We start from the raw sequence: 22,922 nt of genomic DNA, 5'->3' as shown, positions 1-22,922 counted from the left end.
GATGTGTACCAGATGTGTACCAGATGTGTTTTGAATGCTGATAAGTAAATTGGCACTTAGGCGCAGTGACCAGGCAGTGCTCCGACCATTTGGTGCCAATCACAGAGCGCACGGTTGGGAAGCAGAAAGCGAGTTTTTGGTGTTTTTGTGGAAATTGTGTCTCGGGGCCGTGCTCTGAGAAACGACCACATCTGGTTTTGGTTAATCTTCCGCCACTTTGGTGATTTTTATCAACAGGACCGACCTAAATACAATACACGGCCATATAATAATGCTTAAAATTTAAATAAACACTCCTAAGTGTCTTCCTCTAAGTGGTTGAAGTATAGTTCCCATCATTTGGGCGCTCTGGGGGATGTAAAACAGGAAGTATAATGTTGCCATGGAGTTGCACTTGGCACACCTTGGTTCAATGAAATATTCAAATGCTGAACAACTGCGAGACAAAAGCACATTTTAGAAACCTGTAAAGCAGAAGCACTGGAACGGCACTGGTGACAGACGCCGAATGAGCACTGTGGTCCACCTCAACAGACTGAGGCGTGTGTTTTGTGTCATAGGTAAGGAGGAGATAGCGCGCTTCCTGCTGCAGAACGGAGCGGGATTCTCCTCGTACACCCTGATCGACCATCCGGCCTTCAGCAAACGCCTCCTCAGACTCAAACTACAGGAAACCTCCAACGCAGAAGGAGAGGAGGTCCGCTCAACTCTGAGATCGTAATACTTCAGAAGTGTTTAGAGAGAGTACTGGGTCAGACTATGTTGTTGTTGGTTGTCTCAACCCTCTTAATGTGTGTGTGTGTGTGCGTGTGTGTGTGTGTGTGCGCGCGCGCAGGCTGTCGGTGTGTGTTGGAGTGGTCTGCAGCTGCCCTGGCTGGAGCTGGACTGGTTCATGGACGTCTCCTCGCGCATCACCCGTCTGGATCTGTCGTCCAACAGCCTGGCTGCTCTGCCCTCCGTGGTGCCCTGGGGCCTCATCCACCTGCAGACCCTAGATCTGTCTAACAACCTGCTGAAAGAGCTGCCCGCTGCTCAAAACTCCCAGGAGGTCATCAGCACCAGGTACGCACGAGGGGGAGGGAGATATTTAGTATATATTATATATAATAAATATATTTTTATACTTTATTCTATACACTTCTACTCCCGTGTCCAACCTTGTATAGTAAGTATAAAATGATGTACAATGTGGTATACTATACACAAGTGTGTATGAAAATCTCCTTGTCTCATATAGAGGAGTGTGACAGCTCTCCCCCTGTCAACCCCCCCCCCCCCTCACACTTTCCTGTGCTTCAGTTTACAGCAGGTCAATCTTTCCCAGAACCAGCTCACCAGTCTCCCACTCGGACTTCTCCATCTGACCCGCATCCGGAGAGTCTCTGCTGCCAAGAACCAGCTCACAGTCCTGTTTGACATCCCTGCTGGTACGTTCCCACTCATACGGTTTACATGTAACTATTGTACGTGCGTGGGCAGAACATTTGGATACAGTCGGTCGTCGTGTCATTCGCATGTTGAGGTCATTGCCAGGTCATTGCCTGGAGTATGAAATCGTGTAAAATGTCCATCCCAGAGTTTCCCAGAGTCCAAGGTGATGCATTCAAATGTTTTGTGCAAGGAAAATCCTCACATTTGCTTTTTTTTTTTGGCTTGAAAAATTCCTTTTGACAATGAATCGATTGTCAAAATAGTTTTCGTTCAATCAACTCATTGGTTCAGCTCTACTCGTGCGTTAACACCCTGGATGTATTGGACTGGAAGGCCTTTGTATGCCATTTGTACCGGTCCGATTTAGACTCAGGCGTGCTCTTTAATTCCCTTCCGGCAGCTACTAACTGGATCGGTCTTCGCCAGCTGGAGGAGCTGGACGTGTCTGACAACTGTCTGACCAGTCTGCCCACGGCGGTCCTGCACTGTTTGAAATCCCTGAGCTTCCTCAATGTGTGCAGGAACAAACTGAGCGCCTTCCCTGACCCCTGGGCCTGTCCGCTGGTAAGAAACCAGACTCATAATAATCCACTTCCTGTTTGTTATATCTGCTAATCTTAGGACTTTTAATCAAAATAGAATACTCCAGTTGCTGTCGTGCATGTTTGATATTATTAGTAGTGCTCTATGGAGTTCAATTTGACACATTTTAATGTAATTGTTTATTAGTGTACTTAATTTGCTCACCGCAAATAATTTATCATAGGTGTTTTGATTGTTAGACAAAGTCATGGGTTCTGACTGTCTACATCATGGTGTACAAGCTGTTTGAGAGGTTTTTATAGCGTGTCAGAGATGCGCCGGGACAGACTAACACATGTTGGCTCTGGTCTTTTTCCTGGATTTGTTCACCAATAAGAGAAAACACACAATAACGCCATACTTATGCTTTAATGTAAGGGGGAGGTTTTTTGGCAAGAATATGGACAGAATATGTCTTAAAGCCTTGGTTATGGATTGTGCAGAGTAACTAGTGATGGGCCACGTGGAAGTTCGTATTGTGTCAACTATCACAGCGTTATCTCAGTGTTGGTATATAAAGAGATTTGCTGAAATAGTCAAAATCACAACTGAGATAGACATTCATCTCATTTGGGCTGACACAATTAAAGGTCAGTTGATTTAAATGACTGTCTCAACGTGATAACACAAATGGAAATTCTTCCTTTCTCCTTCCCTGCAGAAGCAATGCAGAGCTTTCTCTAATGCCATCGAGAGTCTTCCAAACACCATCTCCATCTTCTGGAGGTCGCAGCTGCAGGAGGTGGACTTCTCCGACAACGGCCTGAAGGAGCTGCCCTCGTATATCTTCGAACTGGAGGTAGGAGCCACCGTCTGGATCTGTACGTGCACCAAACTGGAGCGCAACGAGTAGTTAGCAGTCCATGGATTTACCAGAAATAAATCCATTAATGTAAGAAATGAGAATGGAACACACACAGAGGTAGTCAGACTCCTCTGTGCGATCTGTTAAGTAGCCTCCAGATGGCGCTGCTGCTCCGTTGTTGGCTCCGCGTTTGGGTCATTGACTTACATTCTTGTTCTGCCGCTTAGAAGCACCAGGAGATAGTCTACCAGTTAGATGCAGATACTTTGCCAACACTGGTGATGGAAAGAGGTGTACATTTTGGGACTGGATTGTGGAGCTCTTCAATAGAACTGCAAACCACATAAGGATTTTGTGCATTGTTCGGCCTTTGAACGTACCAAGACAAGCAGAGAGGTGCAAAACCTTAATTTGAAAGGAATAAACGCGAAGGTAGAATTGTACAACGGTGGGCCTCCAGCAAGAAACTCTCGCATATAAACAGATTTGTTTGTCTGAAGCGGCCCGTATGAGTGATTTCAGAGGATTTGTCTCATTCACCGATTTTCTCGTGTTTACAGATTTCTTCTTTGATCATGAATGAAGTTTATGAGTGTTCCAGACTTGTGGTACCAGGCATGTATCCCCACAGTAGATTTGTTTGACGAAGATTTGGGAGAATTTGGAGTTTAAATATGTTATTTAAATCAAATAATTAAAGTCAATTTAGCTTTTATTGGCATTATACTTTGAAGTATTACAACACAGCTGCACCTTTGGGCAAATCGAGGTCCAGGAAAACATTCTCATCATGAAACCTGACAATGCGACATCGCCTGTAATGGAATGTGTCCTGTTATCCGTCTCCATGACTGTCACTGCTTCGCTTTTGCAAGACATTTTTTTCTTTTTTTGTCATCCAACTTCATGTCAAACCATTCCTTATTTCTTCCTTTCATAGTGCGGCTCTGCTCTGATGACACCGTGTTGACAGTATTAGTAATATTTTCTCATTTTGCCTAACCCCACTACTGACAATGCTAAAGACTTTAGGCTCCGCGGTGTGGAGATTCCTCAGCGCAGAAGTTCTTCGCCGTGAATGAAGGAGACACAAAGTTCGCAATCTGTAATAAACTGTGAGGCCAAAACGAAGCGTGGAGGAAAACATTTGGAGCAGCAAACTTGATCAGACACTTAAAACACCGTCACCTCACTGATATACGCCCAATTTCAAGAAGCTAGCAACGGCAAAGCGAGAATGCAGGCCCAGCCACCAACAGCCTCTGCTTATCTATCTTGGTATCAGCAATGAAAGGCCAAAGCCAGCATGAGGAAAATCGCGGAATTCATGGCAGTGGAAGACCAGCCATTTTCCGTAGTGAAGGATGGAGGTTTCAGAAATGTGACACATTACCTGAGCCTGATACACAATGACCAGAAATCGTTTTAATCTCACGTCACGCCACACACGCGGCCCAGCTACGAGCCGATTTCCAAAGGAGCAAACCGGTTTTACACCTGACATTTGGACATCCGACGTAAGCTTGACGTCAGTGCTAGGGTCCTGTAATATTTAGTTTGTCACTGCCATTCAGGTGAGCCAGCATGCACAATACGAGGGCCACAATACAATACAATGTGTAAAAAAAAAAAAAAAAAAAAAAAAGAGGAAAAAGGTCATGGTCCTGTAATCTGGTGCATTTTAATGGAAGGTAATGGAAAACAAATAATGTAAATAAATGCCATTAGGTGTGTGTTAGGAAAGTAAAACATGTTAGATAAAGTGGGATAAAGTCATTAAAGTAATATTATTAGTTATTATGAACATACAATTGAATTTTCCATTAAATAAAAGTTCCAAAAATGTTTGTGTACGCTGTGAATTATAGTTCTTTTGAAAGAAGGAAATCGGCCAAGAAAATTGCAATCACTGCATCTCTAATACAAAAACCGTAGAACTGTTACATGCGAGAAACGACGCATTCATCCACAACTCGGTGGATTTTAGCCGCACGCGGAGACCACCCTCCCTTCTCGTGGGAACCACTATTTAGCTTTAAAACCACCAGAAACTTGTCTCGGATCAGCGATACGGTCGGCCAGCTGTCTGTGTATTCGTTGAAAGGCAAATGTGTGTTTACAGTGTCTCACCCTCCCCTCCTTCCCGCTCATCCTCCCATCAGGCTCTGGTCTCGTTGAGACTGTGTGGGAATCACATTGCGACACTACCGGCGCCCAGTAAGTGGAAGTGCTCTAAGCTCAGGACCCTCGATCTTTCCAGGAACCAGCTGGGCAAGTAGGTCCACACAGATATGTGTGTGTGTGTGTGTGTGTGTGTGTGTGTGTGTGTGTGTGTGTGTGTGTATACACTGTCTACTGGAGTCAGCTGTTACTGGAAAAACCCCTATCATTCCAGCTCAGCAAACGTAATATGTGAAGAAACTTTATGCAACAACATTGACTCATTTTCAACGCCTTATGAAATGCTGTTAGCTTAAGCTTTCAGCATTTGTGGACAAATAAAGGGATAATTAGCCACTACTCAAAGGTTCAGTCAAGATCTGTCAGCATTTTTTGTCGGACGACCAGGCAGTTGAGTTCATGTTGTCAACTTGTAGCTACAACCTGAAAATGGGATTAGCGGCAGAAGATGTGAAATGTTGATCAAAACTGTCTATGTACACATTGAAAAGAACACCTGGAGCCTCCTGACTTTGCTCACCAAGTACAGAAACCGACTTGATCCCAAATACTGTAGGTCCTGGATCAGGATTACTAAGATGATCGATATGACATGTTTAAATCCACTACGAGAGCTTCGCTTTGGTCTTTTTTGGGGCCGAGTTGCAGCATCGACATCAACATGCAGATGAACTGAGCAGACTAATTACTGTGCTTCAAATTGTGTCTTTTAGAACGGACGAGGTGCCCAAATCCAGGAGGCTGGCCTTCCTGACTACATGGAACAGGAGGGACCCAGACCCAGGTAGATTGGCTTTACATACGTGGAAATAATTTGAACATAGATGCGGCGTTCCTCCTCGCTGCTAAAGAAAACCAAACTTGGACTGGATGTCAGGACTGTAGGGTCAGACTGACGTATTGTTTCTGCCATTGTTCAGTCCCTTAATTGGTAACATCTTGTGAGTGCAACAATTAACATACATTCAAACTTTTCCCAGCATGTGTGATTTTGTCCTGTCCTTGCAATAGTTCCACAAACGGAGACAGTGTCAACACATTATTTAGGCGAAACCTCTTTAACCTCTAAGAGAGGTGCCTTTGATATTTTGACTGACTATTGATATAATTCCATTGTTGTCAATATTTGCCTATTTTCATGTTGTTCTGTATGGGGAGCGAGTCCCAAGGTGACCTGAGTCATAAAACTGAAAATGAAGAAAAAATTCCCTTTTTTTTTTCCCATCTCATTAATTATCTCGCGACCCCTCCCATTGAAGGGGTCCTGTTCTCCAGGTCGGGACACAGCTCACCCTCAGCCTCTATATGACTGTCAAAAAAACCCCCCAAAACATTTGGGCTGCGTTGTGGCGCCGTGGTTAGCACTGTCACATGGGAGGGGGTTTGAACCCCGGCCAGCACCTTGAATGGCAGCTCGTGTGCGTCAATGGGTGAATGAGACCAGATCGCTTTGGGAACCTTTTGAGGTTGGGTTAGGGTTAGCCCCATTTCTAACCCTCCATGTGAACTGAACCATCTCTGACCCTATACCTCAAAGTAACTTCTTGATATACAGGACTTTTTGAGATTAAACACGAACCTGGGAGGAAGACCTACGTCATGGTGTAAAATTCCTCAGCCTCCTGGTGGGGCTGCCACACTACCTGCCACTGATCATGTCTTGTAACCTCTCACACCTGCAGTCTCAAGATCCTGCCGGGAATGATGAATGTCCTTTAAATTCAGCATGGGTCCACCAGCATTGTCTATCTCCGATATAATGGAAATGATACAGTCTCATTAAATACATGAATATTGTGTAATTACATAATGTTTCACATGCTATTTCAGAGGAATTGCACCCTGCCAAGAATCTACTTCTGTGGAAGATGCTGCTTTACTTTTGAAATGTTTGGCACAAACTCAACACAAACACGTCCAAGTCCATAAACCAGTTCCAGCACTAGTTCCATTCTAATAAACAGTTTCTAGTGACTTGCTGTGTGTATGTTTTTAAGCACACATGCCCGTGACCCTCTGCATTGGCTCTGTCTTGGCAGTGTGTCCTATCGAGTTTCCCATGATTCTGCGGGATTCTCTGGAAGTGCTTTTCTTGAATGACAACCAGCTGGAGTGTGTCCCCCAGTCGGTGTGCGGCCTTCACAGCCTCACTGAGCTCTACCTCTCCAAGTGAGTCCCTCCGGCACCCGCACGCCGTCACTTAGGCTCAACAGTTCCCAGCGGGGACTAGCCTCGCAGATAGATAACTAAGCCTCCAGCACCACCTATTCCGCCAGGACCTGAGATTAAATTTAGCCTTTTCGTCTTGAAATTAACAAAATAATCCATTATATCGGCAACATGCCGCTAAATTTTCAGATCCTGTATTCCAATGTGCAGTGTTGAATTTGGATGGATAGAACTGAGTAAAATCAAACGCATTACACGTGACTTACATTGTAAAGCCGGAACCATAGTCACCAGTTTTAAATCAAAACCAGTTGCGAGGGTTAGAAGCTGGTCAAATTAGGCACTGGCTAAATTTTTGTTTGTTCATTTTGACACTGAAGAACACTTTCTTACATTATGTCACCATCAAAAGTAAAATGTTAAAAGTCCACTTGACTTTTCAAAAATATCAAAAATAATGAAGTAAAAAAAAATCTTCTTGGATTTTGGCCACCCAAATCAATTAAGTCCTTTGGAGCCAGTCCTGCTACAGCTGTTTGCAGCTGTTTTATACAAGGAAGCAAATTGGTCTGCTCTCACACACTTCTCAGACTGATGGGAATTGTTTGGGGAGTCATGGATTCACAGTATGCCGTTTCTCCCAAAACTGACTTGGGGGAACATACCCATTGGACGGTTTCTTAAAATGGGGTTTAGGGACCCTGGTGGGCTCTTTCAGTGAAAGTCCATAAGGTCTAAATAGTTCAGTTGAATGAAATTAGGAATCATTTTAGTTTATTACGTCATTCAAAACTGACATCATTTGGATGGTTGCGTCTTTTTTTGATGTGAATCGTTGACCCGCGTTGTCTCACCTGCTCTGGGAACAGTAATGCTGGAATCCGGGAGCTTCCAGCAGAGCTCGGCCAGCTCTCCAACCTGTGGCAGCTGGACATTGAAGACCTCAACATTACTAACGTCCCCCAGGAAGTAAGAAAAGAAGGTACTGTCTTAACTGTCCTTAAAGACTCGACTTTTCAAGTGTTTTACATGACAATGCTCACATGACTGCTGAGGCCTCTTATTAACTTCAGCTTACACTGGAGGCCCATTATGAAAGGACCCCTTAATGGCTAGTTTAAACAGGAGGAGTGATTACAGCAAGAAAAACAAAATTTCAATGTTCGTATGGACTATTGATAGATAGAAAGCTAGACTTGGAAAACCGTGAACCTATCCTTTAAAGGAAAACTACGGTTTACAGTCTATAACCTGGGCTTTATTTTCGTAGGCCATGCAGAAATGTACTCACCAAGTTCATAGCTGAGATCTGGGAACATGGTGACACCTCTAAAAAGGCAGTCCAACATAAACTAATAAACGGGTCAAGAAACCCGAGCCATTGGACCATCAAGCATGTAGGAAACGAAGCCACCAATTCATCCAGATTACCTAAACCACTTAGTTTGGAGGTCGAGCTGAAAGCGAAGCACACCTGAAATGTTGCCAAACACCCCTCTCTGCGCAGGAAAGAACTGTGTGCTCACCTACAGTAAGCACAGTGGAAAACCTTTCTGGCTTTTCAGGTCCTGCGTCTGTCCTAGCTTTCCTCCGGGCACACCTACGCAAGGCAGAACCTTTCAAGCTGCTGAAGATGCTCGTGATTGGTCCACCGAGGCAGGGGAAGACGGCGCTTCTGGATGCCCTACAAACTGGCAGGGCGTCCCCCTTCACGCCAGCCGAATGCAGCATCTCCACCTCCACCTGGGAGCTGGACAAACCCAACGGCGGCAAAAACAGCGTGAGGAAAGCGCAGACAGCACATATATACACTGTTCGTTCAATGTACACACACAGTATATGAAAGACGCAAGCAACCAGAGCAATTGTTATCGATAAAGAGACATTATCTTTATTGATCGCTGGGGCTACCCAGCAGTATATAAAGTCATTAGAATTAGCCCCACCTTCACCCGCTGCATCACTGAAGTGATGTACACATTAATGCGTCAATAATTTTTATCAAATTACGCAATATATGTTATTTGTGGAAACTTTCAAATATTAATACAGTAGCTCAGATATCCTGCCCAGAGCAGATATTGCCTGTTTTTAAGCTGAATTCACTTTTTTTTGGACATGTTGAAGACAGCGGTGATTTGCGATAGCTTGGGTATTGGCCAAATTTACAAAACTTCAAAACGAAAGACGCCTTTAGACCAAGGAGAAGATGGCCCCCCTCCTCAAAGCCTTACCTCTTTCCCTCTAATGAGTATCTCTTGACTCACTTTCCAGCCCCCTTCTTTAGAGTCGACTTAGCTCTCGTCTTGTTACACACAGAAGGACTCGGTGGCGTTCAGCGTGTGGGACATCGGTGGTCAAGCCAGCATGTCCACCGTGAACCAGTGTTTCTTCACCGACAAGGCCCTGTACGTGGTGACCTGGAACCTGGCTCTGGGAGAGGAGGCTGTGGTCAACCTGCAAACGTGGCTGCTCAACATAGAGGTAAACACGCACTCTTCTGCTGGCCTGCTGAGAACCTGCTTCCGGCTGTAACTTTTAGCGTGAGGGGATCAGAAAGTGAAGGGGGCGTGACCATGAGAACTAGTGACAGTTTCCAGTGAGGAGTGAGGAGTAATCAGATTTTAAGGGAAAACTATTTAGTTGCCGGACCACATAAACCAACCACAGTCCAATGGGTGTCATGATGACATGGAAGATGTTGACAGCTTGCATCATGCATTGAAGCCTAATTACTAACTGTAACATTTAATAATGCCCACTGACTTGTGTGGTTAATTTCCAGCATTAATTACGCCTGGATCTGAGGTCCTATGAGTTTTGTTATTGCCTGACAATTTCTTTCCCGAATCTATTCTATTCCAGCGTTTCCCAAGATTGCTCTAAAGAGTCAACCGAGGAGTTAAAAAGCTTAAAGTTTAAAGTCCTATCTAAAGAAGAAGATACAGTTATCAAGGCACTCCACTCCACAGACAGTGAAGTGAACGCAGCTCTCAAGTGACCACGAGATTCATCGCATGTATGGTCAGAGAGGGAGAGCCAATCAGATGCTCAGATTGACCCTACATCTGAAAAGTCTATACCCTCTCTCAGTCATATCTTATTCAGCAAACGGTCAATGTGCAGAAAGCCAAAACAAATACGTTAACGAGCACAGAAACGATGCAAAGTCAAGATTTAAAAGCATTTTTTAGGTTACAATGAATTCAGATTTTCACTTTTAATCCAATATGTTGGCTAAAACATGTTGTTTTGACACCAAAATCTAAGTCTCGGCTTACTTGCTTTTTCCTGAGCTTTCAACTGCGACTCACAGTCTTCATCAATATAGGAGCACTAGTTCTATACTGATGACAACTCAATCGCCTCCATGATAAGTGGCCAGTCTCAGTTTGCAGAGGAAGACTGGGAAAAGTGGTTGAAAGCCCTGGATAAAGCTAGACTTGGAGTTAACTTTCACACTCTTTTTTTTTTTTTTTTTTTTTTTTTTTTTGCTGCGTTGTTCATCAGGCGAATGCGCTTGGTGCGTGCAATGATATCCCTTTTAATACACATTCAGTAAACACGTAAGTTCCTGTGTGTTGTGGCCTACAGGCACGAGCGCCCAACTCTGCGGTGGTGGTCGTAGGAACACATCTGGATCTCATTGACACCAAGTTTCGCACTGAGAGACTGGCCACGCTGAGGGCTTATGTCCTTGCTCTCTGCCGGTCCCCGTCAGGGGCTCGGGCCACCGGCTACCCTGACATCACCTGGAAACACCTGCAGTAAACGCTCCATTTTACATTTCATCGTTTGTTTTATTTGTATCGATAAGAACCAGCTTCGTGCCAGTTGTGGCGTTATCGCTAGTATCAGCCTGTGTGTGTGTGTGTGTCTTGGTACTCAGTGAAGTGTCCTGTAAGACCCTGGAGGGTTTGGACGGGTTGAAGAAACTCATCTACCAGGTGGCCCTCTCCATGAAAGACAGCAGCAGCAGCACAGCCTGCGGCAGTAAGCTGCTGGGCAGACTGGTGAGTGAGTGTGTGTCTGCGTGGAGAAAGCTACACACACATACACACAGCAGCACGTGCACATATCAGGGTCGTATCTCTTGTCAGGAACAGGGAATAGAGCCTTAAGACAAAGCAATCTTGAAATGGTCCAGTGTGTTTTCAAATGTTTTAATAAGCTTAAGATATGGGAGGTTTTTACAGCTGCAGCATTCACTATGTAATCACGAGAATTCAGAATTTTTTATTTTTTTTGTCAACACAAAAACAGATTTACAGATCCTGCGCTTCAGAAGAAAGACAGATTTATTATTATTATTTTTTTTTTTTTTACCATTGTCTCCTCCACCAGATCCCCAGGAGCTACCTGACACTTCAGGAAGCAGTGATAGCAGAGAAGCAGAGGCGGGACGCCGAGGGAGAGGTCCAGTACCTAACTGATGCCCAGCTGGACCGCATCATTGAACAGAGCCCAGGGAGTGACATCAGAGACTATGAGGACCTGCAGACCGGTACTGTGAATGTGAAAGTCATTTGGTTTGATTTGTCAAACACTTCCAACTACCTGGAATGACTTCCTTGTACGGACGTGTATTTACAGTATTTATTACGTGTGGTCACGCCCCCCAGTATGGAAATTTGCCCCCCCCCCAGTGTTAGTAATTGACCAGCAATGTTAGGCAAGTTACCAGCCAACCTAAACAACATTTAAATAAGGCCACTTTGGAATGACCTAAAGTCGCATTTCTCTCCTTTTTTGGTAGACAGCGCCCCTCCCCCCCGTGTCAAACTCCTGCACTCCAAGCTAACACATCCCAGAACTGTCTGTCCACTTTACACAAAGCAGACCACAAAGTGATATCAACCCCCTTGTCTAATTCCTGGTAAGACGGCAAACAAGTCTGACTCCCTTACACTAAAGAATCAGAATCAGAAATACTTTGTTCATCCCCGGGGGGGAAATTACACTATCATCAATTATACAAACAGGAGGCTAACTGTTGAGGTGATTGGTTACATCCAGATTTCGTCTGGCTGCCTTAAAGATTATGCCCTTCACTACGCCATTCATGAAGGAACGCCATGCTTACGGCCCTCCTCCTCCTCTGTTTTTTTTTTTTGGTGTTTTGTAACCACATCCAGCCATAAACTTCCTGATCGAGACGGGGACCCTGCTGCACTTCCCCGACACCAGCCACGGCCTGTGCACCCTCTACTTCTTGTGTCCTGTGTGGCTGTCAGAATGCCTGGAGAGGATCATGCACCTCAAGTCCTCTCGCTCCGTCGCCAGGAACGGAGTGATCCGAGCCGAAGACCTCAGGGTGAGAACGGGGAAGCCGCTGGTGAAATGGAAGCAATTCTAGGTTTTTTTGGCTTTCCTGGTTGTTTTGTGTGTAAATGATGATGCTGGCTTCCTGTGGCGATGTCAAGTGACGATGTCTGTTGTGCAGATGCTGTTGGTAGGAACAGGGTTCACCCATGAGACAGAGGAACAGTATTTCCAGTTTCTGGCCAAGTTTGAGATCGCGCTGCCCGTGGCCAACAACAGGTAAACCATTGTCTATATACTCACTGATACTCAATTGATACGAATGGGGATTCTCCGTCAGCAACACTCAACTACCCTGAACAACCTAACAACTGCCTAGCAACCACCTCATGGTGCCCCAGCAAGCAACTGCCCATTTTCCCTTTCCTCTGGCTGTAGCTATCTGCTGCCCCACCTCCTCCCCCCCAAGCCAGCCATGGACATCCACGGCTTCCGCCAGCAGACCAACAACACGCTGCAGCGCCTTGTTAAGATGAGCTTCGTCCCTGCTGGCTTTTGGGAGCGCTTCATCGCCAGGATGCTCATCAGCCTCACAGAGATGGACCTGCAGGTACTGAAACCAGAGGATTCTCCTCATTCACCCATCATGCACGCTTTCAGCTTTTCCAACGTACGCGGCCTGAAAATGTTGTTGTTTGTGCAGTCATTTGAGCCCAAAAGAAACTCTAGGAGCCAGCGCAGCAGGAACTCGGTGATCTACAGCTTTGCCGGGACCCAGCAGAGGAATCGCTGCAGCACCTTCAGAGTCCGACGCAGCCAGACCATCTACTGGAAGGAGGGGCTGCTGGTCACTTTTGATGGAGGTTACCTCAGGTGAGAGCTGGGACTCATAGTCACGCCCTAAGTGCTTAAATGAGGTAATGAAGAATTTGAGGGGGACCTATTACGCTCATTTCCAGCTCTGTATTTTCATTTTGTGATTCCACTAGAGCAGCTTTGCACGACTCACAGTTCAAAAAAAGTCCTGATTCATCTTATCCTGGCCCTTCATGTCGCCCCCCCCCCCCCCTTTTGAGTCGACCTTGACCAATAAGAACAAACAATCTCTGTTCAGAATATGCACCAAACATGATACTGTGTGTCTCAATGTCTTAAATACCCGCTGATATTCAATATCTTTACATTTACCTTATTTTCAAGCTGCAGTATTTTCATTTCATTGCTAATGATTCCAAGTATTCAGTGTTTTTTTGTTTTTTTCCCAACATAGAGGAGATGGTGCTCCCATATCTCTCACAGCAGCCTTAGCGCTATCATTTATTACGAGAAAATCTAATAAAATAAATGCAACTAATAAAGAGAAGAGAAAAGGAAGGAAGAGAAAACGAATGTTGAGCTGCCTCACAGTACCGCTCTTTGTGTCTCGGCAGCGTGGAGTCGTCGGATGTGAACTGGAAGAGGAAGAAGAGTGGAGGCATAAAGATCATCTGCCAATCGGAGATGAGAGATTTCTCTGCCATGGCCTTCATCACGGACCACGTCAACTCTCTGATTGAGCAGTGGTTTCCTGGTCAGTGCTCTGCTCTCAGTCTCATTACCTTTTGTCCTTGATCAGGTGTGTTTTCTGATTTCAGTCATAGTACATAGGTAATCTGTTTGAAACTCACACACATTTTTTTTTTTAAACATTTAAAAAATGTTCCCATGCTAGAGTTACCAGTGTGACGAGGAATTAGCCAGACATCTCGACATCTTTTTATCGACTTGGAGCTCACGCTGGTTATTGTGGATAAATATGGTGTTCACATGAGTCAGCCCAAAACCACAATAACTTGACTGAGCAGGTTAAAGAAAAGCTGAAAACCGTAAATAATCCAAGGTTAGTTACACTTAGGGACAACACAGGGAGTGTCTGTGAAGGAAACGCATTCTGAGGAAAAGGGAATCAAGAGGAGGGAATAGAGACGGGTTGAGGAGGCGAGGACATAAGCTCCTCACTGCCTGTCAAATGTGCCCTCGCTACGAGGTAGAATGGACGAACTCTCTGCACTGATCAAATTTGACTCCGATTACCGGAACACAAGCACGTTCTGTTTCACCGAAACGTGGTTGTCTGAGGGCGTCACCGTGTGTCTCGATTACTACATTCACGCGTTTCGACTGAGACACCAGGAAAGCAGGAAAATCAATCGGGCCATGGCCATAAATGACGAATGGGCAACCAACTTGTGCGTGAGACCGACTGGTCGCGGCGTTGTGAAATTATAACTGCATAGTTCCGTCCTCACTATCTACCTCGCGGCTTCACACAGTTGACTGTGACAGCTACGCATTGCAGACAGCTACAACAGCGCTGTCTCCGGATCAGCCGATCAGCCTGTCTTTCTGCTTGGGAATTTCAATAGTTGTGAGAACGTCCGACGCGACTGGACAGAAAGCTGGACTTAGGGTTTTGGAAGGATACCCGGCGCATATGTCTCCAAGCCCCGCCCTCCCCTTGGTTTCTCAGACCATAATGTAATATTACTGCGGCCAGAGTGCAGACAACAACTGAAAAAGATCCATTCAAAAACCATCCAGGTTTGGAATAATGACTCTGTGGAAACGCTGGGGGGGGGGGGTGCTTTGAACTCACTGACTGGGCGATGGTCTTCCAGAAAAGAGGGTGACCTGAACATTACTCAACGACTCGTCTGCACTGGCAGCATCATGCCAACGAAACAGGTCAGACTCCTAATAATAAGCCCTGAGGCCACCAGAGAGCAGAAACGCTGTCTCAAACTTAAAACCAAGGGGTAATGCAAGGGTGGCGTGGCAGGGGCCGCGTGCCGAAGGAGTGTGCCGTTCCTGAGCGCCAGCTTCGTCCCCCAGGGCATGGAAGGAGACAGCCATCTTCCCTGTTCCCAAAAAGCCGCCATGCCAAAGCCATGGAAGATTTCAGGCCTGTGGCACTAACCTCCATCCTCTGCAAATGCACGGAGCGGGTGGTCGCAGAGGAGCTCCGGTTTGCCTACAGGGACAAGACGGGGAGTTGAGGATGTCAGCCCAACTCTTCAGAATACAGTGGCCGGGCACCTGGACTCTACAAACTCAACTTGCGCGAACCCGCAATAGAATCTGCAAGGCCGCAGCGACGGACTGAGCTGGTTCTCAGGAGATGTGATGAACTGCAGTGACCCCCCCCCCCCCCAAAAAAAAAGAGAAAGTCCTGCGCAGACGAAAGCACTCCATCAGAGGGCAGCAAGAGAAAATGAATGTGATTTTTCAAATTTCTCATTTTTGTGTCATGCACAGAAACACTATGAATGAAATGTCCTATTTTAAAATACATTCATATTTAATACGCCGCCTGATTTGCCCCAGTGACACGCTAAACCTGAGCACTAGGTGTATGCCAAATATGGTGTTGACATACAATTTTACATGTGTTTTAATGATTGTTGATATTTTGTTTTTCATGGTAAGTCAGACTGGATGTGCTTATCAAATCTTGCAAAAGCAGTTTGGAGCTTCTTTGGGTGATAGAGCAGCAGAATAAAAAGAAAAAGTTACATATTTTGATGGTTAAAGCCGCGCAACCAATAGAGTTGCAAAGTGGGAGGAGCTATTTTGGGCGCCCCGGGTTCCCGTCACAAGCCCTGATGACCCTGATGAAGGCCAGAGGCTTAGACGCGTTGGTCGGGCAATAAAGTTGCTCTAAAAGAAAAATCAAGGTAGAACGTGAACCTCGACTCCCATGGTGCACGTCGGCAAGAAACATCCAATCACTGAGCTTTAACCTTTTGTGACATGAACAGCTAATGTGGTGGGTGGAAGCTAAAGAAGACGGTGTTGAGAAAACTGAACACCGCAGCTTGAATCAATTCACTTTTGAATTCTTGGTCAGTTGTAGTTGAATTTGGCAACTTGGGCACCGTGTTTTGTTCTCAAGTGGAACGGCAAATTTGTAGTGAGTATTGTAGTATTTAAACCAGTCTGCCATGCCAAAATGACAGACAAAACATGATGGCCGTTGGTACTTGGACCCCTAATAAGCCGTGCGGCCTGCTGTCATTTGCACGACTCAGTCCTCTTATTATTCTCATTTCAGCTTTATATTTTTTTATTCTGGGACTCCACTAGAGCAGCTTTGCATGATTCACAGTTCTAAAAAGTCCTTGTTTATCTTCTGCTGGCCCTTTATGCAGCCCCTCAGTTCACCCTCTGTCTGAAATGAGCCGTTTTAGGTGGGCACGCTGTGCCTGGAGCCGGTGACCTGCTGGGGGGGGGGGGGCGTGGCTGAGGGCGGTGACTGTATAGTCGCGACATCACAACCTTACGGAAGTCCCGACGGCTCGTTTAAAGGCACAGCGTCCGGATACGGGCTGTGTAGCATTTCTCCGTGGACTGAGCGTTTTGATCCTTTCACAGTATTTATACAGCACCTAGAGCTGCTTTATAATCAAGCAAGACATGGAGAGCTCATTTTCTTTTATATGGGACCTTTCAGGTTATGCAGTGGAGCACTGTGTGCAATGGTTTTGCAGCATAGCACTTCTCAAGTTGGAGGCTGCAGGTCTATAATATATACAGTGTCTGACGGTTGCAGGGATTTGATCTAAAGGAGAAGATTTTTATTAAGTTTTTATTAAGCTGTGCATAACTGATACTGCAAGACTCTCCTATGATTCTTTAGCTCAGCACAGCCAACATTCCTGCTGTAATCACATCGAACTTGTCTAAAACAAGTCTAAATGCATCTAGCAGTCATGAATTAGTTTTATATATGTATATTTTTTTATGAATTATTTTGCAGCTGCTGCACATTTCCTCCAAATACTTGGTCAGTTTGTTCTTGTTGACAGAATCACGTCATTATCTGGTATAAGAGGCACGGCACTAAAGACAGATGTGCATGATGTGTGCATCTTCTGCGCAAGTTCAGTTGTCAGCTCTCAGATTAGATCATGTCCATGTCTTTTGTCTATGTGCCCTCTCTTGTAGCTTTGACAGCCAGCGAGAGCGATGGGAGTCTCCTCGTAGAGCAGTACGCCCCCTGTCCCCTCTGTGCCTCACTGGGCCAACAAGAGAAGCAGGCCGAGCTCCCAGCCAGCCGGCCCGGCCAGGACGAAGAGGGGGGAGGACGTGGAGGGGATGGCGGAGGGGGAGGAGGTGCCGGGGGGGTTCATTTCTTTAACATGGAGGACTGTGTGCTGGCTGCAGTGGAGAAGGAGCACATCATCTGTCCTAAGCACCCTGAGCACCCAGTCAGCCTCCAGGAGCTGGTCCCAGAACTCTTCATGACTGACTTCCCCGCACGGTAAACCCTCACCATTTAATGCACCATTTCATCTTATAGACTGAAACTGGTGGTACTGTTCTGTGTTGGTTACGTGTGGGCCTGACTGGAAAGTGTCTCTTGACCTATGGTCAGAAAAGTTGGATATAGATGGAAGGCATGATCAGGACAGGTATAATGGTAGAAGGGGGTAAAGGGGGTGAAGCATGTATGTTTAATAATGGCGATGTGCACGCGATGACAGCAAGCAAACTAAGACAACATGTCCTGTTACAGTTGGAACAAACATTTTGCCGTTCAAGGCATTTAAGAAGAAGAAACATTTTTCCACCAGTAAAGCTGATTTTAAGAACAATACACACTAAATCTTCCAAATCCAACGCAGTCCCACTAATCCGACAGTACATTAAAGCACTCAGAGGGCACATACCTCTGCCGGCGCTGCATGTTCTATCAAATTTTCCAAAAGACGGTTCTGGTTTAGCACAACTCCAGAATGTTGAGAGTTTAAATAATCGGATAAAAAGGGAAATATCCATGTTATAACTGTTACAACGAGCATTCTTGAAAAGGAGGTGTTAAATTTGGTCGCTCAGTTGCGCAAGCTCTGTCTAGCTCCTCGCTTATGCCATGGTCACTTACCAAAGGAAGCAGATGTCAATTCAATTCAATTATCCTCTTATTTTTACAGTTTGCTTCTAGTCATTTTAACCCAAGGTTACAACAGGTTAGATAACCATGGAGACTTGCACATACCAGGTAATGTACTTGACCCCCTCGTCTGGGTCCGGGTAAGACAGTGCTGCACGCGAGTCACCAAAATGTCAGTGTTGCAAGTTTGGGCTTTAAAGATAAACAAGAGCCCGTGTTTATGTGTGTGTGTGTGTGTTAGGCTCTTTTTGGAGAGGGACCAGCTGGAGTGCTCCGAGGAGGAGAATAACATCCTTGGCCAGGGTGGCAGCGGGACCACCATCTACCGAGCCCGTTACTGCGACCAGCCGGTGGCCGTCAAACGCTTCCACTTCAAGAAGTGTCGGCAGCAGACCATCAGCAGCGACACAGGTGCAGATGCGCATTCTCGTTTCTCGAGTATTTTTTAACAAAATAGTTTGATGGGTTTCTGAACAGCTGGCGCTGTTTTCTGCGATGCTGCTAATGGACACGTCATGGGACGAGCTTAATATAGAAATGCAGTGGATTGCGGTGTCTCCTCTGGCTGCAAGGGGAACTCACAGATAGCAGAATATGTTCAAAGTCTCAGTCTCATCAATCGTAAATGATTAAGCATTATTGCAGTTGCAGTTTTGCTCTACTACAAAAGACACTGTAAGCCCCCGCTGTTACAAAATCCTCGCATGAAGAATCGCTTTGGCTGTAACTGCACAAAAGCGCTCGAATCCAAGCGGCGATTCCAAACAGTATCATTCTCTCACCGCAGCGAGAGCACCGTCAACAGAGCCCAACCCGTCACTCTCTCCACAGGAACGCGGGAGTTCATTGGTCTTTGTATGACAAAATGATCTCATCACGTGACCCAAGCTTGTAACGCTAGCCACATGTTAATATGTGGTAGTATGTGGTGGATGGCAACCCTCCTCTCTCTTCAAAGATGGTCTCTGTCATCTGGTGTGAGGTTTAGGTCTGTTCTGTGTATCCCATTTCCAAAGTCTCCCTTTTTAACTTTGGCGCCCCCCCCTCGTCTCCCTTTCGCCATTGCCCCAGACACCATGGTGAAGCACCTGCAGTCGGCAGATGCCTGTCGGAGCTTCTCTGAATATCGCCAGGAGGCCAGCATGTTGCACTCTCTGCAGCATCCCTGCATCGTCTCTCTGGTGGGCATCAGCATCCATCCGCTCTGCTTCGCCCTGCAGTTAGCCCCCCTGGGCAGCCTCAACACCGTTCTGGAGGAGAGGCACAAAGGCAAAGGCACGTAGCGAGATCTTTCGTCTTGTGATTTCCCACCTGAAGCTGGTCTGTGTCTATGTTAGTGGAACATGGAAGCTCTGTTTTGTTTTTGTAGGCTGCAGGTATATGCCCCTTGGTCCCATGCTAACCTTCAGAGTAGCCTATCAGATTGCGGCGGGACTGGCGTACCTCCACAGGAAGAGCATCATCTTCTGTGATCTCAAATCCGACAACATTCTGGTGTGGTCTCTGGAGGTCTGTATGTGAATTTACCGTAAGAAAGCCATACGTTTTTGGTTTATTGACGATATTCTAATGTATTTGTGAAACAACAACAGCGTATCAGAATTTGTGGAAGAACAATAAAGTCCTGAATTTATTTCATTAGTTGTCCCTGCCGTTTTCACAGTCCAGCGACATTTGTCGAGACAGAGACAGGCTTTCAAAGTACTATAAACAGACAGGGTTCCTGTTCCTATCATCTAATTCAGTGTCTTCTTCCAGGTGCAGGATCCGATCAACATTAAACTGTCGGACTACGGCATTTCTCGTCAATCCTTCCATGAGGGGGCATTGGGTGTCGAGGGCACCCCAGGTTACCAGGCTCCTGAGATCCGACCAGGAATCGTGTACGATGAAAAGGTACCGACACCCCTCTTCGCAACCCGTGTAGCCTGCGTAGCATTTTTTATGAATCTTGTGTCTTTGTTAGGTCGACTATATGTATTACACAGCTAGATGTACGTAATGTACATATAGGACATGGGACAGATGTATGAATGTATCCCTGACCTTTCCTCTAGCTCCACAATCAGGCCAAAACTTGTATGAACCAAGAGAGATCTGAACTGCAGATTGCCGTGAAATTCCCTCAGCACATTCATGCTTCCCAGAGGTTGAACCCTTACCATTCTGGACGCTTACCACCACCAGGACATCAACTTTGCACACAAGATATAATCGACTACAGAGCTTTAGGCCTTTTAAGTTTTATCACATTTACTGGGACCAAACGAGACGGGCTAATGTCCCTGTCCTCCATGAGGCTTATTCACTTGATGTCAGCCCCTCTCGTGGTCTGCATTCCCAAACTGAAGACAGAAGGATTAGCTCAAGACAAACTCAACTGGGGGTTTCTTCCAAAGGCCGCCACATCCTCCAATCCGCCACTCTGCTCTGTTACCCCTGGGATCCATTTTTCCTTCTCCTCCATTACATATGGAAGTCTTTTATCGAGGCACTTGATCCTAACATGGGACACATGTTGAATTAATAATAGAGGGCAATAACTGAAGTGCTTAAATCCACGTGACCCACTAACTTGCAATATATGCACAGCATGGGGGAGTGCCGTACTGTGGCAGGAATTAAACTGGACTCTGATCTGTCGGTCCGTGGTCTCCTGTTTGATCGCAAGGTGTTAAGGAGCTGCCCCTGCCTCGGTATTTGTTTTACACGGCACTCCAGAGGATTTACAGTTTTACAGGCTGATTGTTTTGACCGGCGACTCCCTCTCTGCGGCATGTTGCCTTACTGTCTGATTAGTAGCACATGTTTGTTTTAACGGCAAAGCAGGAAGGGAAAGCTGTACATACAGTGGCAAAGTATTCAACACTAAACACATTAAACATATTTCTGATGCAGACATTGATATTAAATAGAACTACACAGGTAAAGGAATCGTAACATTCTAATTCATTAAAAAAAAAGGTTACGTGCAATAAAGGGGAATGACACAGGAAGTACTGAACACATAGTAAGAAAAAGCACTAATCCAGCTGACTCCACTAATTAGTATCAGCTGGGTTAGTGCATGTTAGTACTTACACCCTTTGAAAAAGACTTACCGACCTCTGAATGCAAGTAAGCCAATGATTTGTTACCAGGCTGTAACGGCCTTTTCTCCCTGCTGCGGTCGGGTAGAAGGTACCGGATACACCAAGCCAGCACCGAGAAGAGAAAAAGAAGTCACAAGACTTGAAGCGTCTTGTTAAATACTTTTCAGTTGATGTGTTCAATACTCCTTCCCACTTTATTGCACATAACTTTTTTTATGGATTGTTTTATTGTGTACGTATGCTCCAAACACAAGCAGAGAACGCTCGATGCCAGCTTTCAGTGCTTGACAGCTTTTGACACATTCCAGTTGGTACCATAAAAGTACTGAGGTTAGATATCCAGCCCAGCATGGATAAGGGCCAGGACCAGGACTACAATTGAAAATGACTCATCATTTTATCTGTAGATTGTTTTTCAATAATCACAGTCTGTAAAAGAGCTAGAAAAAACGGCCATTTTAAGCCATTTTTAAATTAAAAAGGTGTGGGAACCCTGATTACAATTGCAACAGAGAAACAAGGTGAGCAAACGTTAGCGGCAGCTCAGTTCCAAGCCCCTCTGGGGGCGTCCTGTGTCCGCTGAACAGCGTCTGTGAAACGTTTTAGGTGAAACTGCTTCATTCAGTGTTTTTACACCTTGTCCATTGGTTTTGGAGAGGAGGAGGCCTCTGTGGATAGTTCGAGCTCCCGGTAAAAACCTCCCTGAACGAGGACCACAGAAGGAATCATGACCGGGAGAAGCTGACTGCAATGACGACACTGGTGGTGAAGACAACAACTCCCAACTCAAATCCCTTTTCTACTTCGCAACGTCCCAAAACACCATCTTTTGTTGTTGTTGTGATTGAGAGACCCGTAGCACCAGAAAATGACATACTGTGCGTTTAAATGATGAATGGATTCACAACATTGTTGACTGGTTTTCTGTCAGTTGACTAAATCGATGAACCAACTGATCGTTGTAGCGGTAAATGTAACTTACTCAGAGCATTTATATACCTTCACCCTGCATCTGGAGTATGTGGAGTATCACCAAGATGGGAGATCTCCAAACACAGCGCCATTGCATCTCTTCCAGGTGTGGCCATAAAACCACATCGGCATGTTCACAACTCCATCAGCAAAAGATATGAGCTGTGAATGGCCAATCAACACAAACTACATAAATCTGCTTCATTTGGTTACTGAAGGACCATTCCTGATCAAACCTATGTGGCATGTATCATTCATAGTTACAGTGCCCCCTATAAGGGGTGTACTACACTTTAAATGGCTTTTCAAGGATTTTTACTATTGACTTCAAATTTGGGCTCACAACCAACCACAACCCCGACAGATGTTCCATACCAAATTTGGTAATGATTGCTCAAATTTATAGTAGTGAAAATTGGGAGATCGGAAAATTGCTCTAGATGCAAACGGGCATGGCTTATATGGACAGATTTCGTCCGGACTCACATAATCCAGGAAA

General features: G+C 45.6%; 1 protein-coding gene across 1 annotated transcript in view; it reads left to right on the top strand.

Annotated features, from left to right (window-relative positions):
• The window catches only part of lrrk1 (leucine-rich repeat kinase 1), a 47,078-nt gene that overhangs the window by 12,979 nt on the left and 11,177 nt on the right, over positions 1 to 22,922 (top strand). The window contains 25 exon segments of the mRNA XM_070901795.1: positions 561 to 697; positions 836 to 1,062; positions 1,300 to 1,427; positions 1,832 to 1,995; positions 2,675 to 2,812; positions 4,981 to 5,093; positions 5,713 to 5,783; positions 7,039 to 7,168; positions 8,038 to 8,150; positions 8,734 to 8,948; positions 9,488 to 9,652; positions 10,763 to 10,935; positions 11,058 to 11,181; positions 11,513 to 11,672; positions 12,304 to 12,482; positions 12,612 to 12,709; positions 12,869 to 13,040; positions 13,134 to 13,303; positions 13,861 to 14,000; positions 17,414 to 17,521; positions 17,579 to 17,729; positions 18,601 to 18,747; positions 19,414 to 19,653; positions 19,736 to 19,868; positions 20,118 to 20,255. Of these exon segments, the coding sequence (XP_070757896.1) occupies positions 561 to 697; positions 836 to 1,062; positions 1,300 to 1,427; positions 1,832 to 1,995; positions 2,675 to 2,812; positions 4,981 to 5,093; positions 5,713 to 5,783; positions 7,039 to 7,168; positions 8,038 to 8,150; positions 8,734 to 8,948; positions 9,488 to 9,652; positions 10,763 to 10,935; positions 11,058 to 11,181; positions 11,513 to 11,672; positions 12,304 to 12,482; positions 12,612 to 12,709; positions 12,869 to 13,040; positions 13,134 to 13,303; positions 13,861 to 14,000; positions 17,414 to 17,521; positions 17,579 to 17,729; positions 18,601 to 18,747; positions 19,414 to 19,653; positions 19,736 to 19,868; positions 20,118 to 20,255 (3,734 nt within the window).

The sequence above is a fragment of the Enoplosus armatus genome, chromosome 1, assembly GCF_043641665.1.
Source record: "Enoplosus armatus isolate fEnoArm2 chromosome 1, fEnoArm2.hap1, whole genome shotgun sequence".
Lineage (NCBI taxonomy): Eukaryota > Metazoa > Chordata > Actinopteri > Centrarchiformes > Enoplosidae > Enoplosus > Enoplosus armatus.
This window is presented reverse-complemented; position numbering and strand designations above follow the sequence as displayed.